We start from the raw sequence: 14,494 nt of genomic DNA on the forward strand, positions 1-14,494 counted from the left end.
CAGCAGTTCACTGGGAGACTGGAGTGGCAGTTAAAAAATAGTGACATGGCACTTAGAGCGTTCGTCATCAAGCTTAATGCAGACTGAAAAAAAACTAACAACCTTGAAACAGTTTGTTAGATTGATCTCAGAAAGCAGTTTAGTCTGCTGATGAATACTATTGTTTTAATCTATTAGTTAGCTCTAACTTCTGTTGAATCTTACGTTTAAAAAATAAAAATGAATTGTTTTAATCAATTATTAATAATTATTCAAATTAGTCTAGACTGAACTCATGGTCTGCCATTGATGGTGCTTTCTGTTGAACAGCAGTGTAGGGTAGTATTCTGAATTATTTCCACTGCCTCGCCCTGCCCTGAGATTGGAAGACAGTAGCAAACCACCAGTGACAAAAACTGGCTTAAAAAATGGCTCAGGGTGAAGTATCATCAGCAGACAGTGAGCCAAGGACCTGCATTTGTGAAGAGCACATATGATGTGACATCCCAATGCTTAAAAGGCACAATTTACACCCGAAAGCTCCCACCCCAGTATAAAAGCAAAATGCTGGAGATCTGAAATAAAAACAGAAAATGCTGGAAAGACTCAGCAGATCTGGCAGCATTTGTGGAGTGAAAAACAGAGTTACCACAGAAACTAGGAACAAGAATTGACCATAAGCCCTTAGAATCTGCTCCGCCATTCATTATGATCATGGCTGATCATCAAATTCAACATCCTGGACACTCCCCCTTCCCCCAATATCCTTTGATCCCTTTAGTCCCAAGAGCCATATCTAAATTCTTCTTGAAATCAGACGCTTTGGTCTCTTCTACTTTATGTGGTAGTGAATTCCACACATTCACCACCCTCTGGGTGAAGAAATTTCTCCTCACCTCAGTTCTAAAAGATTTATCCCTTATCCTTAAACTACAACCCCAAGTTCTTGGCTCCCCCACCATCGGGAACATTCTTTCTGAATCTACCCTGTCTAACCCTGTTAGAGTTTTATAAGTTTCTATGAGATTCCCTCTCACTTTTCTAAAACTGCAACGAATACAATCCTAATCGACTTGGTCTCTCCTTATATGACAGACCTGCCACTCCAGAAATTAGCCTGGTAAACCTTTGCTGTACTCCCTCTATAGCAAGGACATTCTTCCTCAGATAAGGACACCATAACTGCATACAATACTCCAGGTATGGCCTCACCAATGCCCTATACAATTGCAGGAAAACAACTCTATTTCTAAACTCAAATCTCCTCGCCTTCTCGCCAAATCCCCCTCAAGACTGTTTCGAGTCTGTTAATTGTTTCTCTGTCCACAGATGCCACCTGACCTGCCAAGTCTTTCCAGCTTTTTCTGTTTTTATCTTTTATTTCTCACATTGCTTATTCAACATTCAGATGAGTACAAATTTCTCCAACTAAACATTGGACTAACTGAAGCATTGCCTTTCGTCTTTACCACAACCATTTTACCGAGACAGCTACTTTGTCTCTGTCTCTCTTTCTCCCTTTGTCAACTGTCTGAGACTGAACCAGACTTTTTGCAACCTTGGTGTCACATTTGACCTTGGGTTGAACCTCCAACTAAAACCTACTCCACCACCAAATCTGCCTAGTTCCATCGTCGTAACATTGCCCAACACCATCCCTGTCTCAGCTCATCTATTGCTGAATCCCTCATCCATGCCCTTGTTATCTCTAAATCTGACTATTGCAATGCTCTCCTACCTGGCCTCCCTTTTTACACCATATATAAACTTGAGCTATCTGTATCTTTACACCAGGTGTAAACACGACATCTTGAAGGAGCTTTTGGTGAGATCAATGCCTCAACCCATTAACCTCCAAATAAATCAGCACTATAATATAACAGTTATGCAAATTGTCACAATGAACCCTGCAATCTATTTCTAACACATCCTTACTCAAGGTAGTTTGTCACTTATCAAAATTCCTGTTACCTCTTTTGGAACCGAACATAATTTCTCTGCAATTGGCTGCAGATGACTGAGATTTACACTACAGGTGTCACCATCCTTACGTGCCATAGATTATAAGAAATATGCATCCCTTTTATCACTGTTAGCCATAGCTCAGTGAGCAGCACTCTTGGTCTCAGTCTGAAGATTGTGGATTTAAGTTCCACTGAAGAGATTTGAGCACAAAATCTAGGATGATATTACAGATGGAATGCTGTACTGCCAGAGATACTGTTTATTTTTGCATGAAACATTAAACTAATGTCTCTCTGCCCTAGTGGTTGAATGTAAAAAATTCCATAGCAATGTTTCAAACTATATCTCAACTAATATTTATCATTCAACCAACATTGCTATCAACAGGCTACCCGACCTTTATTTATCGCCTTGCTGTTTGAGTGATCTCAATGTGTGCGCAAAGTGATTGCAAAAGTCTGAGATCACGCACCAACTGACTCAGGAACAGCCTCTCCCCTGCTGCCATCAGACTTTTGAATGGACCTGCCATATATTAAGCTGATATTTCTCTATACCCTAGCTATGACTGTAACATATTCTGCACCCTCTCCCTCCTTCTCCCCTATATGCTCAATGAATGAACAAAAGAACAAAGAACCATACAGCACAGGAACAGGCCCTTCGGCTCTCCAAGCCCGCGCCGCTCCCTGGTCCAAACTAGACCATTCTTTTGTATCCCTCCATTCCCACTCCGTTCATGTGGCTATCTAGATAAGTCTTAAACGTTCCCAGTGTGTCCGCCTCCACCACCTTGCCTGGCAGCGCATTCCAGGCCCCCACCACCCTCTGTGTAAAATACGTCCTTCTGATATCCGTGTTAAACCTCCCCCCCTCACCTTGAACCTATGACCCCTCGTGAACGTAACCACCGACCTGGGAAAAAGCTTCCCACCGTTCACCCTATCTATGCCTTTCATAATTTTATACGCCTCTATTAGGGCACCCATCATCCTCCGTCTTTCCAGGGAGAACAACCCCAGTTTACCCAATCTCTCCTCATAACTAAGCCCCTCCATACCAGGCAACATCCTGGTAAACCTCCTCTGCCCTCTCTCTAAAGCCTCCAGGTCCTTCTGGTGGAGGCCATTCTGAATGGAATGCGTTGCCTCTATAGCGCGCAAGAAACAATACCTTTCAGTATAACATTTATTTATTAGTGTCACAAGTAGGCTTACATTAACACAGCAATCAATCCCCCAGTTGCCACACTCTGGCACCTGTTTGGGTACACTGAGGGAGAATTTAGCATGGGCAATGCACCTAACCAGCATGTATTTCGGACTGTGGGAAGAAACTGGAGCACCCGGAAGAAACCCACGCATACACGGGGAGAATGTGCAGACTCCGCACAGACAGTGACCCAAGCCAGGAATCAAACCTGGGTCCCTGGTGCTGTGAGGCAGCAGTGCTAACCACTCTGCCACCGTGTGCATACCAATACACATGACTGCTAAATCAAATCAAACAGTGACTATGCTTTTGCATCCTATTCTTTCCTTCTCTCCCATGTACTCTGTGAACTCCTATGTAGTCTGTGGGTGGCATGGTGGCACAGTGGCTTGGGTGACTGTGGAGTTTGCACATTTTCCCCATATCTGCATGGGTTTCCTCCAGGTGCTCCAGTTTACTCCCACAGTTTGAAAGATGTGCTGGTTAGGTGCATCGGCCATGCTAAATTCTCCCTCAGTGTACCCGAACAGGTGCCGGAGTGTGGTGACTAGGAGATTTTCACAGTAACTTCATTGCAGTGTTAATGTAAGCCTACTTGTGACACTAATAACTAAACTTTAACTTTAAACGGTATGTATTGACTGTATCCTGATACATGTGACAATAATAAATCAATTCAATAAGTATTTAATTGGCTGTAGAGTGCTCGAGGACATCAGGAGGTTCTGAAAGGCACCACAATGTGATTTCATATGGCAGTAGAGTGTGGAAGCTTCTTGCAAGCTGTGCCTAGTATACCCTCTAATTATAACTTTTACTCTCGTTCTATGCTTTTAAAACTCTACTCTAACTCTTTTCTTTGTCTGCACCCTAGCTATGACTAACACTACATTCTGCACCCTCTCCTTTCCTTCTCTATGAACGGTACCTTTTGTCTGTATAGCGCAAGAAACAAGACTTTTCACTGTATACCAATACATGTGACAATAATAAATCAAATCAAAAGTGACTACACTTCTGCATCCTACCCTTTCCTTCTTCCCATGTACTCGATGAACAGTATGCTTTGATTGTATCCCAGTACATATTGGGTGGCATGGTAGCACAGTGGTTAGCATTGCTGCTTCACAGCTCCAGGGACCTGGGTTCGATTCCCGGCTTGAGTCACTGTCTGTGTGGAGTTTGCACATTCTCCTCGTGTCTGTGTGGGTTTCCTCCGGGTGCTCTGGTTTCCTCCCACAGTCCAAAGATGTGCGGGTTAGGTTGATTGGCCATGCTAAAAATTGCCCTTAGTGTCCTGAGATATGTAGGTTGGAGGGATTAGTGGGTAAATATATGGGGATATGGGGGTAGGGCCTGGGTGGGATTGTGGTCGGTGCAGACTCGATGGGCAGAATGGCCTCTTTCTGTACTGTAGGATTTCTATGACATATGACAATAATATTTCAATTCAGTAAGTATTTAATTGGCTGTAAAGTGCTCAAGGACGTTCTGAAAGGCACCTCTTTTAGTGTACCAACCAAATAAATGAAATCAAATTAACTTAGGGACAACTCAAAAAGGGCAGCTCCCTAAAAGGAGGGGAACCGCCCGAAACAAAAAACAAAGTGGAAAGGAAACTTAAAACATCAAATTAAAATGTGATTAGAGGGGTCAATAATACACCGCAGTCCCTGCAGTGCCCAGCGGTCATGGAAGGCGTCAACTGTGCCCCCAGACACCGCATGCTCCCTTTCCAGGGACATCTGGCCACGAATATAGCTGGCGGTAGAGGGGCAGACAGTCAGGTTGGACGACCCCTTCGATCGCCTACTGCCTGGACCTGTTGATGGAACACCTTTGAAATAAGAATCTATTGATGACCACAAACTACTGTCGATTGTCGGGAAAACCCATCCAGTTCACTAATGTCCTTTGGGAAGAAAATCTGCTGTCCTTACCTGGTCTGGCCTACATGTGAATCCAGAGCCACAGCAATGTGGTTGACTCCCAACTGCCCTCCAAGGGCAACTAGGGATGGGCAATAAAATGCTGTAAGAAGTCTCACGACACCAGGTTAAAGTCCAACAGGTTTATTTGGTAGCCACAAGGTTTCGGAGCGCTCACTGCTCCTTCATCAGGTGAGTGGGAGTTCTGTTAATAAATGCTATGATGTGGAGATGCCGGCGTTGGACTGGGGTAAACACAGTAAGAAGTTTAACAACACCAGGTTAAAGTCCAACAGGTTTATTTGGTAGCAAAAGCCACACAAGCTTTCGAGGCTCTGAGCCCCTTCTTCAGGTGAGTGGGAATTCTGTTCACAAACAGAACTTATAAGACACAGACTCAATTTACATGAATAATGGTTGGAATGCGAATACTTACAACTAATCCAGTCTTTAAGAAACAAAACAATGGGAGTGGAGAGAGCATCAAGACAGGCTAAAAAGATGTGTATTGTCTCCAGACAAGACAGCCAGTGAAACTCTGCAGGTCCACGCAACTGTGGGAGTTACAAATAGTGTGACATAAATTCTGATTCTAGGATCGCATGATAAAGACTCAGGAGGAAAAAAGCAGAAATATTTATGTGAAATAGTGTGACATAAACCCAATATCCCGGTTGAGGCCGTCCTTGTGTGTGCGGAACCTGGCTATCAGTTTCTGCTCCGCGACTCTGCGCTGTCGTGTGTCGCGAAGGCCGCCTTGGAGAACGCTTACCCGAATATCAGAGGCCGAATGCCCGTGACCGCTGAAGTGCTCCCCAACAGGAAGAGAACAGTCTTGCCTGGTGATTGTCGAGCGGTGTTCATTCATCCGTTGTCGCAGCGTCTGCATAGTTTCCCCAATGTACCATGCCTCGGGACATCCTTTCCACAGTGGACAGAGTACCCTTCGTTGTCCAGTACTTCCCCGGAGCGGAGAAGCTACGGCATCTCCTCCGGAGCCTTCAACATGTCATTGATGAAGACGAACATCTCGCCAAGGCCATCCCCACACCCCCACTTCTTGCCTTCAAACAACCGCACAACCTCAAACAGACCATTGTCCGCAGCAAACTACCCAGCCTTCAGGAGAACAGTGACCAAGACACCACACAACCCTGCCACAGCAACCTCTGCAAGACGTGCCGGATCATCGACACAGATGCCATCATCTCACGTGAGAACACCATCCACCAGGTACACGGTACATACTCTTGCAACTCGGCCAACGTTGTCTACCTGATACGCTGCAAGAAAGGATGTCCCGAGGCATGGTACATTGGGGAAACTATGCAGACGCTGCGACAACGGATGAATGAACACCGCTCGACAATCACCAGGCAAGACTGTTCTCTTCCTGTTGGGGAGCACTTCAGCGGTCACGGGCATTCGGCCTCTGATATTCGGGTAAGCGTTCTCCAAGGCGGCCTTCGCGACACACGACAGCGCAGAGTCGCGGAGCAGAAACTGATAGCCAGGTTCCGCACACACAAGGACGGCCTCAACCGGGATATTGGGTTTATGTCACACTATTTCACATAAATATTTCTGCTTTTTTCCTCCTGAGTCTTTATCATGCGATCCTAGAATCAGAATTTATGTCACACTATTTGTAACTCCCACAGTTGCGTGGACCTGCAGAGTTTCACTGGCTGTCTTGTCTGGAGACAATACACATCTTTTTAGCCTGTCTTGATGCTCTCTCCACTCCCATTGTTTTGTTTCTTAAAGACTGGATTAGTTGTAAGTATTCGCATTCCAACCATTATTCATGTAAATTGAGTCTGTCTTATAAGTTCTGTTTGTGAACAGAATTCCCACTCACCTGAAGAAGGGGCTCAGAGCCTCGAAAGCTTGTGTGGCTTTTGCTACCAAATAAATGCTAGCCAGCCACACCCATGTCCTACGAATGAATATTTAAAAAATGATAAATGCAACTCTTTCTTTGGGTTGGTTGGGATGAGAGTGCAAGGTAAGGTTGTCCGCCTGCCTGTGGTGACAACAGGTGTGTGGTTTTTTTTGGTGGGTGAGGAGACCAATCGAACCCATTGGCTAAAAAAATAAAACCATCCCTCCTTCTATTGGTCGGGGCTTTGTTTGTTCCCGATTGGTCAAAGGTGGGTTTGGCCCTCTCCGTCTCTTGGGATTGGCTGTGGGTGGGGGGACAGGTATACCGGGGCTGGCGCACGATTGGTTGTTGGGCACGAGAGGAGGGGGGGGGGCGGAGAGCCCTGTGCCCTGTGAGGGCGGGGGGAGGGATTGTCGGTTAACCTGCAACCGCCATTTGTCCGGCGCGAGCAAAAATCTTCCGCTCGGATTCCCCCCTGCGCAGAGCTCGAGAGCCGGCGTCGAACAGCAACAAGTTCAACTGGGGGTGGAAAATAAAACAACTGGTGATGTTTCGTCTTAACTTCGAGGAAAACAAAAACGAAATATCCTCGAAAGGCTTTTATTTTTGATGATTATTGCTGAAACTCGATTTGTATTTCTGACAAATCGGTCTTGATTTTTCTTGAACATCTCCTGAGGTGAATTTACCCCCCAAAAAGAAGGAGAAACTTGGATTTATACGAGAGAGAGAGAGAGAGAGTGAGTGTGAGAGGCGCTTTCCTTCGTTCTTGTTTCAAAGTTTGTGCTCCTGGTTTACTTTGAAGCCGGCGGAGTTTGGGTTGTGACATGCCTACAAGAACGGATGACAACATGGAGTATGGAACAGGTGACTCGATCAAAGTGAAAGCTCACTATAATGGGTGAGTAAAATAACCTGACACTTAAAATAACCTAATCACTTCCCACACTAAACCACCAGTATCACTCACACTCTCAACATTCAAGCCACATCACAGAAAATTAACTAAGTTTTTTTTGAAGGAAAAACGAAGCCTATTCGTTTTGTCACAGACTTAAAACTTTTTGACACTTTATTTTATTGACATCCATCGTGCTGTATGATGTATAGTTACAGGAGAAGAATTGCTTTTTTAAAACTTATTAATCATTCTATATCTTACAATACGAATTTGGCTTTGATTGTAGTGGACATGTTGTCTAAAAACACAAAGCTTGTATAAGAATGTTAGGAATGATATATGTGTTAAATGTGTACTGTTTGTGTTCTTTCCTGTAATTAAGTGCTGATTAAACTGTATAGTCTGAAAGATGTGCTGGTTAGGTGCATTAGCCATACTAAATTCTCCCTCCGTGTACCAGAATAGATGCCTGAGTGTGGTGACTAGGGACTTTCACAGTAACTTGTGACACTAATAAATAAACTTAAATAATTTGTTAATCCTTCCTTCAGTATGGATGTTGTTGCATTACTCTTTAGTATGAATGTTATTAGGGATCAGCTGCAAATATTATTCCTATGATGCTCATAGTAAAATCTATGGCTGACAACACAGACAACTGTCCTCCAGCTGGGAATGATTTGTTTAATTTTGCAACCTAACCGTAGCTCATTAATTTGCATATTGGGCTCTGTCTGCTTAATTTGAACCTTTAGATATTACAGCCTTCCAATGGCTTATGGCTGACTGAAAATTTCTTCAAGATTCATTTGCCATTGTGTTGCTCTTAGGCTGTGACGTTGTAAACAAATGCCCAACTACAACTGAATAGAATGCCAAACCTTAGTTTTGACTTTGGGTTGCTGAATCCCAACTGAACCAAGCAAATTAGTAGGATTTTGGTTTGTGAAATTAGATTTTTAAAAGGTGCATTTACAACTTCTGTATAGAGCATTTAATGTCATTAAACTTTACAAGACACCTCAGAGGAGCATTTATTAAACAAAGTATGATGCAAGTACGTATTTGGTCAGATGACCAAAGCTTGATCAAAAATGCTAGGTTTTAAGAAGCATTTTAAAGGAGAAAACTAAGGTGGAGAGTTGTAGGGAGAGAACACCAGAGCTTGAGGCCTAGGCAACTGAAGGCACGGCTACCAATGGTGGAGTAATAATAATTGGAAATGCACAAGAGACCAGAGTTAGATGACTGCAGATACCCCGCAAGGTTGTGTGATTGTGGATAATACAAAGCAAGGGAATGGCAAGACCATGGAGGGATTTGAAAAGGAATTTTAAAATCAAGATCTTGCTTGACTGGGAGTTAGTATAGGTCAGTGACCACAGAGATGTGATGGGAATTGGACTTGTTGTGAGTTAAGACAGTTAGTTGAGTTTTGGATGGCTTCAAGTTAGAGGGTAGAATGTGGGAGAGCAACCAGTGGTGAATTTACAGTTAGTGGGACCCTTTGCTCAGCTTCATTTTTGTCCTGTCCCCCTCCCACCACCCAAAGGCTGAAGCCAAGGAAATACACAAATTTTATGCAGTGGGGTGGTTACATTTGTGGTTTTGTGCGCAGTCTGAAATTCCCAGATCAACCTACATGGAATTCAGTCAGAGAGGATGCACCAGACAGGGTGGATTCTCCAGTCTTGCCCATGATGGCACCAGTTGTGAGCAAGAATGGAAAATTTGGTGTTTTAGCCAAAACTTCATTAATTCTCAATGGCACCAGAAAATCCCAGTTGCAAACGAGACTATAAGATTTTGGCCATTATCTTTTTTACAGGTATGCAGAAGGGATGAAAGCATGAGGTTTTGCGTAAAATAAAGATTTGATGTCTTGATGCAGAATTTTGTGCGCAGATATGGATTTGATGTTGAGGGGATTGTGGGCTCAGTCTGTTCCAGTAATAGTCTTTATGAAGTCTGTAAAGTGTGTCAGTTGAGTGCTGCTGTCTTTTTTTACGCAGTTGACACTGATTCAACAACTGTGCCTCAGATTGGTGACAGAGAACAATTCTCACTCTGTGTAGCCAGGCCAATAATTATACAAAGTTACGGAAATTTCAGAAAGTGCTGCCAACAATGTGTGCAGCAACAATGCATTTTTTAGCTGGCTCCAGTAGGTACGTGTCTGTCACTTTACCCGCTCCTGCCTGCCTGTCCAAGACAATTACTTACTTGGTTTGCTACTGTGTTAGATTGATAATAGAAGTGAGCTTCATTGCCTCAGTAACCTTTCTTATAACTCGCTTTGTTCCATTCGTCATTTCTGCTCTTTCTTCATAAAGACAGGAAAGGATTTGAGGATATTTTAGATTGGAGAGCTCTGTATTTAGGTGAGAAAAAATATACAGTTTAAAAGAAATATAAAAGCAAACAAATATTTAAGTGGGTGAGTTTAGATTCCCCCTGCTTGTTCTTTTTCTCTGTTTCTTTTCTCCTCCAGTTTAACTCTACGACCCAAAACTTTCATGAATGTGTTGCCCAGTCACCAGTGGCTGTTTTGTTGGATTGTTGGAGTAGGCCTGTATCCATAGTGTCTCCATCTGATTCTGTTTAGGGGCTTTGGTTTAGGATGTAAGTGGAATGTAAGTACAAAGCTAATAACTGAGTGTCAGTGAAGGGATGGGTCAGTGGTGTATTACAGTTTGCTTAGGCAGTCTGAGTTGCTGTTGTTGCAGCATGTATGTTGTGATCTGGAGCTTTTAGTAGTGATTGTAAAAGGCTCCAATGTTCCTTCCATCACATGGTTGGCCAGGAATATCTCCAGTTCCTGCTGTCTGCCATTGGCATTTGTTGGGATGATTTTCAGGCTGATTTCCCAGACCATCATTAAAGATCATTGAGTTGGAAAAAACAAGACTGAAGCTTTGATCACCCCATCTCTTTTCTCTTTTTGTCTGTTATCATTTCTAGGAAGTGTTTTGGGATTTTTTTACGATGCTGAAAGGTGCTATGGAAATGCACGTTGTTGTTTTTGTGCCAGTGTCAGTGAGTGAAACAGCAGATAATTGAATTTTACGTTGTCTTAAACTTGATTGTTATGCCAGAGGAATAACTTCAGCTATGTTTGGAGAAATTACTGACTCGAGATTGAATCACTTTTACCATTTCCCCTTTAGTACCTTTGGGTTAGTTTTCAATTTCCTCCATGTTTTTAGAGATTTTAGAATCCATTATTAAAGATGAGATTGCAGAGTACTTGGAAGTGCATGGTAAAGTAGGACTGAGTCAGCATGGCTTTGTCAAGGGGAGGTCATGTCTGACAAATCTGTTAGAGTTCTTTGAGGAGGTAACAAGAAAGTTAGATAAAGGAGAACCAGTGGGTGTGATTTATTTAGATTTCCAGAAGGCCTTTGACAAGGTGCCGCATAGGAGACTGTTAAATAAGTTAAGTGCCCATGGTGTTACGGGTAAGATCTTGGCATGGATAGAGGATTGGCGGATTGGCAGAAGACAGAGAGTGGGGGTAAAGGGTCTTTTTCAGGATGGCAGCGGTGACTAGTGGAATACAATGTGGAAAAATGTGAAGTTATGCACTTTGGAAGGAGGAATGAAGGCATAGACTATTTTCTAAATGGGAAAATGCTTAGGAAATCAGAAACACAAAGAGACTTGGGAGTCTTTGTTCAAGACTCTCTTAAGGTTAACGTGCAGGTTCAGACGGCAGTTAGGAAAGCAAATGCAATGTTAGCATTCATGTCGAGAGGGCTAGAATACAAAGGCAGGGATGTACTTCTGAGGCTGTATAAGGCTCTGGTCAGACCCCATTTGGAGTATTGTGAACCGTTTTGGGCCCTATATCTAAGGAAGGGTGTGCTGGCCTTGGAAAGGGTCCAGAGGAGGTTCACAAGAATGATCCCTGGAATGAAGAACTTGTCTTTTGTGGAACGGCTGAGGACTCTGGGTTTATACTCGGAGTTTAGAAGGATGAGGGGGGATCTTATTGAAACATGCAGGATACCGTGAGGCCTGGATAGTGTGGATGTGGAGAGGATGTTTCCACTAATAGGAAAACCTAGAACCAGAGGACACAACCTCAGGCTGAAGGGATGATCCTTTAAAACAGAGATGAGGAGGAATTTCTTCAGCCAGGGAGTGGTGAATCTGTGGAACTCTTTGCCGCAGAAGGCTGTGGAGGCCAGGTCATTGAGTGTCTTTAAGACAGAGATAGATGGGTTCTTGATTAATAAAGGGATCAGGGGTTATGGGGAAAAGGCAGGAGAATGGGGATGAGAAAAATGTCAACCACCTGTATTACCAGCCTTTCTATAAACTCCTGAACTCTGATGCTATGCTTCTTATTGGTCACTACGTTTTCTAGTTTCATGCCACCTGTAAGCTTTAAAATTCTATAACTAATCAAGGTAATATTTCAAAAAGTGCAGTGGTCCTAATACCAAACCTTGGGGAACACCACTGCAAATGTCATTCTGCATCTAGGCTGCTGCTCTTCCCTTTAGTCCCAGGAGCTATTTTTTGCTTTCAAGACTAGTATGTGGTTAATTGTCAAAGTCCATATACTTGTGATCAACCATACCACCCTCATTAACCATGTGCTTCATCAAAGCACTCAATTATCATAGAAATCATAGAAACCCTACAGTGCAGAAGGAGGCCATTCGGCCCATCGAGTCTGCATCGACCACAATCCCACCCAGGCCCTACCCCCACATATTTACCCGCTAATCCCTCTAACCTACGCATCTCAGGACTCTAAGGGGCAATTTTTAACCTGGCCAATCAACCTAACCCGCACATCTTTGGACTGTGGGAGGAAACCAGAGCACCCGGAGGAAACCCATGCAGACACGAGGAGAATGTGCAAACTCCACACAGACAGTGACCCAAGCCGGGAATCGAACCCAGGTCCCTGGAGCTGTGAAGCAGCAGTGCTAACCACTGTGCTACCGTGCCGCCCCGCTGGTTTTAGCTAAACAAATTTTGTTAACAAATCTGGGCTGAATTTGCATTTATTTATCTCAAGTGTCATTTACTGTGTTTGCTTGTACCTTGCACACTAAACTTTCCTTATCACCAGGTGTTAGATTGTTTACATTTAATTACTGGGTTTATTCGTCTACGTTATTTAAACATGGGTGTGGCATTTTCAATACAAAAGTGTTAGAAGAATGTGGCTATAAAATCTGCAGTTTCTACCCTTAATTCCCTCAGCAACAGAAGAAAAAAACATTGATTAAACAAGAAAAAGTATAATACAAACAAACTGTTCCTTCATCCCACTATACTTTTACAGATTTATGCAAATTTGTAAGGATACACAAGTTACAACATCTATTTTGGACACTCATGTTCACAGTAACTACACAGTCCATGTAAACCAATTGGTGAATTGTGGTCAGACATTCCACACTCTGAAACCATGTGAGATGGCACCCAAAATAACATTTATGAACTAACAACCTAATCTAAAGGTACTAATGTGAAACGGTAAAAGCAATTCAATCCTGGGTCAGTAATTTCTCCAAACAATAGCTTAAGTTATTTCCTCTGGCATTAATTAACTAACAAATTTAAGACATTGTAAAATTCAATTATCTGCTGTTTCACTCACCTGACACTGGTGCAAAAAACCCGTGTCTGCGTAGGAGGAAACCCAAAGATGTGCAGGTTAGGTCGATTGACAATGGTAAATTGCCTCTTAGTGTCGGGGGATTAGTAGGGTAAATGCGTGGGGTTACGGGGATAGAGCCTGGGTGAGATTGTTGTCGGTGCAAGCCCGATGGGCTGAATGATCTCCTTCTTCTGCATTGTCTATGATTCTATTTCTCAGCAATTCCCCTTCCCAGGCGATTATCACACTGTGAGCCAACTGATCTTACTAGAACTCTGTCTTTCACACAAGGGTTTCCAATCTCGAAGAGGGTACCTTGGTAGTGTCTCCCAAACGACACTTTCTCTCCGTTGTCTTCAGCAAGGATCCACCTCCTTTTGATATTTCTTGCCTGGATCACCATGTGCACTCGAGCTTTGCCTTCACCTTCCACATACACATCTGGATACCCAGCCGTGACAACAAAACACCTCTACTTCACAGGCCCATACCAAGGAGTCACCAACCTTCTTGCCACCATGGATCTCTGGCTTCTCACAAGCTGCCTTTGCTTTCTGTTTACTTTTTGCAGCTTTGATTTTTGGAGTCTCCCTCTTTGATCCTAACTCTTAACTTCACTGAACATAACATTTTTTCAGATTCCTGTTCTTGTGTCCTCTTCTTGGAACTTGCTTTGATCTCTCTCCCTGGTTTCAAGACCTTTAGAACATAAGAACTAGGAGCAGGAGTAGGCCATCTGGCCCCTCGAGCCTGCTCCGCCATTCAATAAGATCATGGCTGATCTTTTTGTGGACTCAGCTCCACTTACCCGCCCGCTCACCATAACCCTTAATTCCTTTACTGTTCAAAAATCCATCTATCCTTGCCTTAAAAACATTCAATGAGGTAGCCTCAACTGCTTCACTGGGCAGGGAATTGTACAGATTCACAACCCTTTGTGCGAAGAAGCTCCTCCTCAACTCAGTCCTCAATCTGCTCCCCCTTAATTTGAGGCCATGCCCCCT

At 43.5% G+C, this 14,494-nt stretch overlaps 1 protein-coding gene across 2 annotated transcripts in view; it reads left to right on the forward strand.

Annotated features, from left to right (window-relative positions):
- Window positions 1–7,336: 7,336 nt before the first annotated feature.
- Window positions 7,337–14,494, forward strand: part of prkcz (protein kinase C, zeta) — a 466,471-nt gene continuing 459,313 nt past the window's right edge. For both annotated transcript variants that reach the window (XM_078238768.1, XM_078238769.1), the window contains exon 1: window positions 7,337–7,870. In XM_078238768.1, the coding sequence (XP_078094894.1) occupies window positions 7,797–7,870 (74 nt within the window). In that variant the 5' untranslated portion in view covers window positions 7,337–7,796. The remainder of the gene's footprint in view (window positions 7,871–14,494) is intronic.

This window comes from Mustelus asterias, chromosome 22 (genome assembly GCF_964213995.1).
Source record: "Mustelus asterias chromosome 22, sMusAst1.hap1.1, whole genome shotgun sequence".
NCBI lineage: Eukaryota > Metazoa > Chordata > Chondrichthyes > Carcharhiniformes > Triakidae > Mustelus > Mustelus asterias.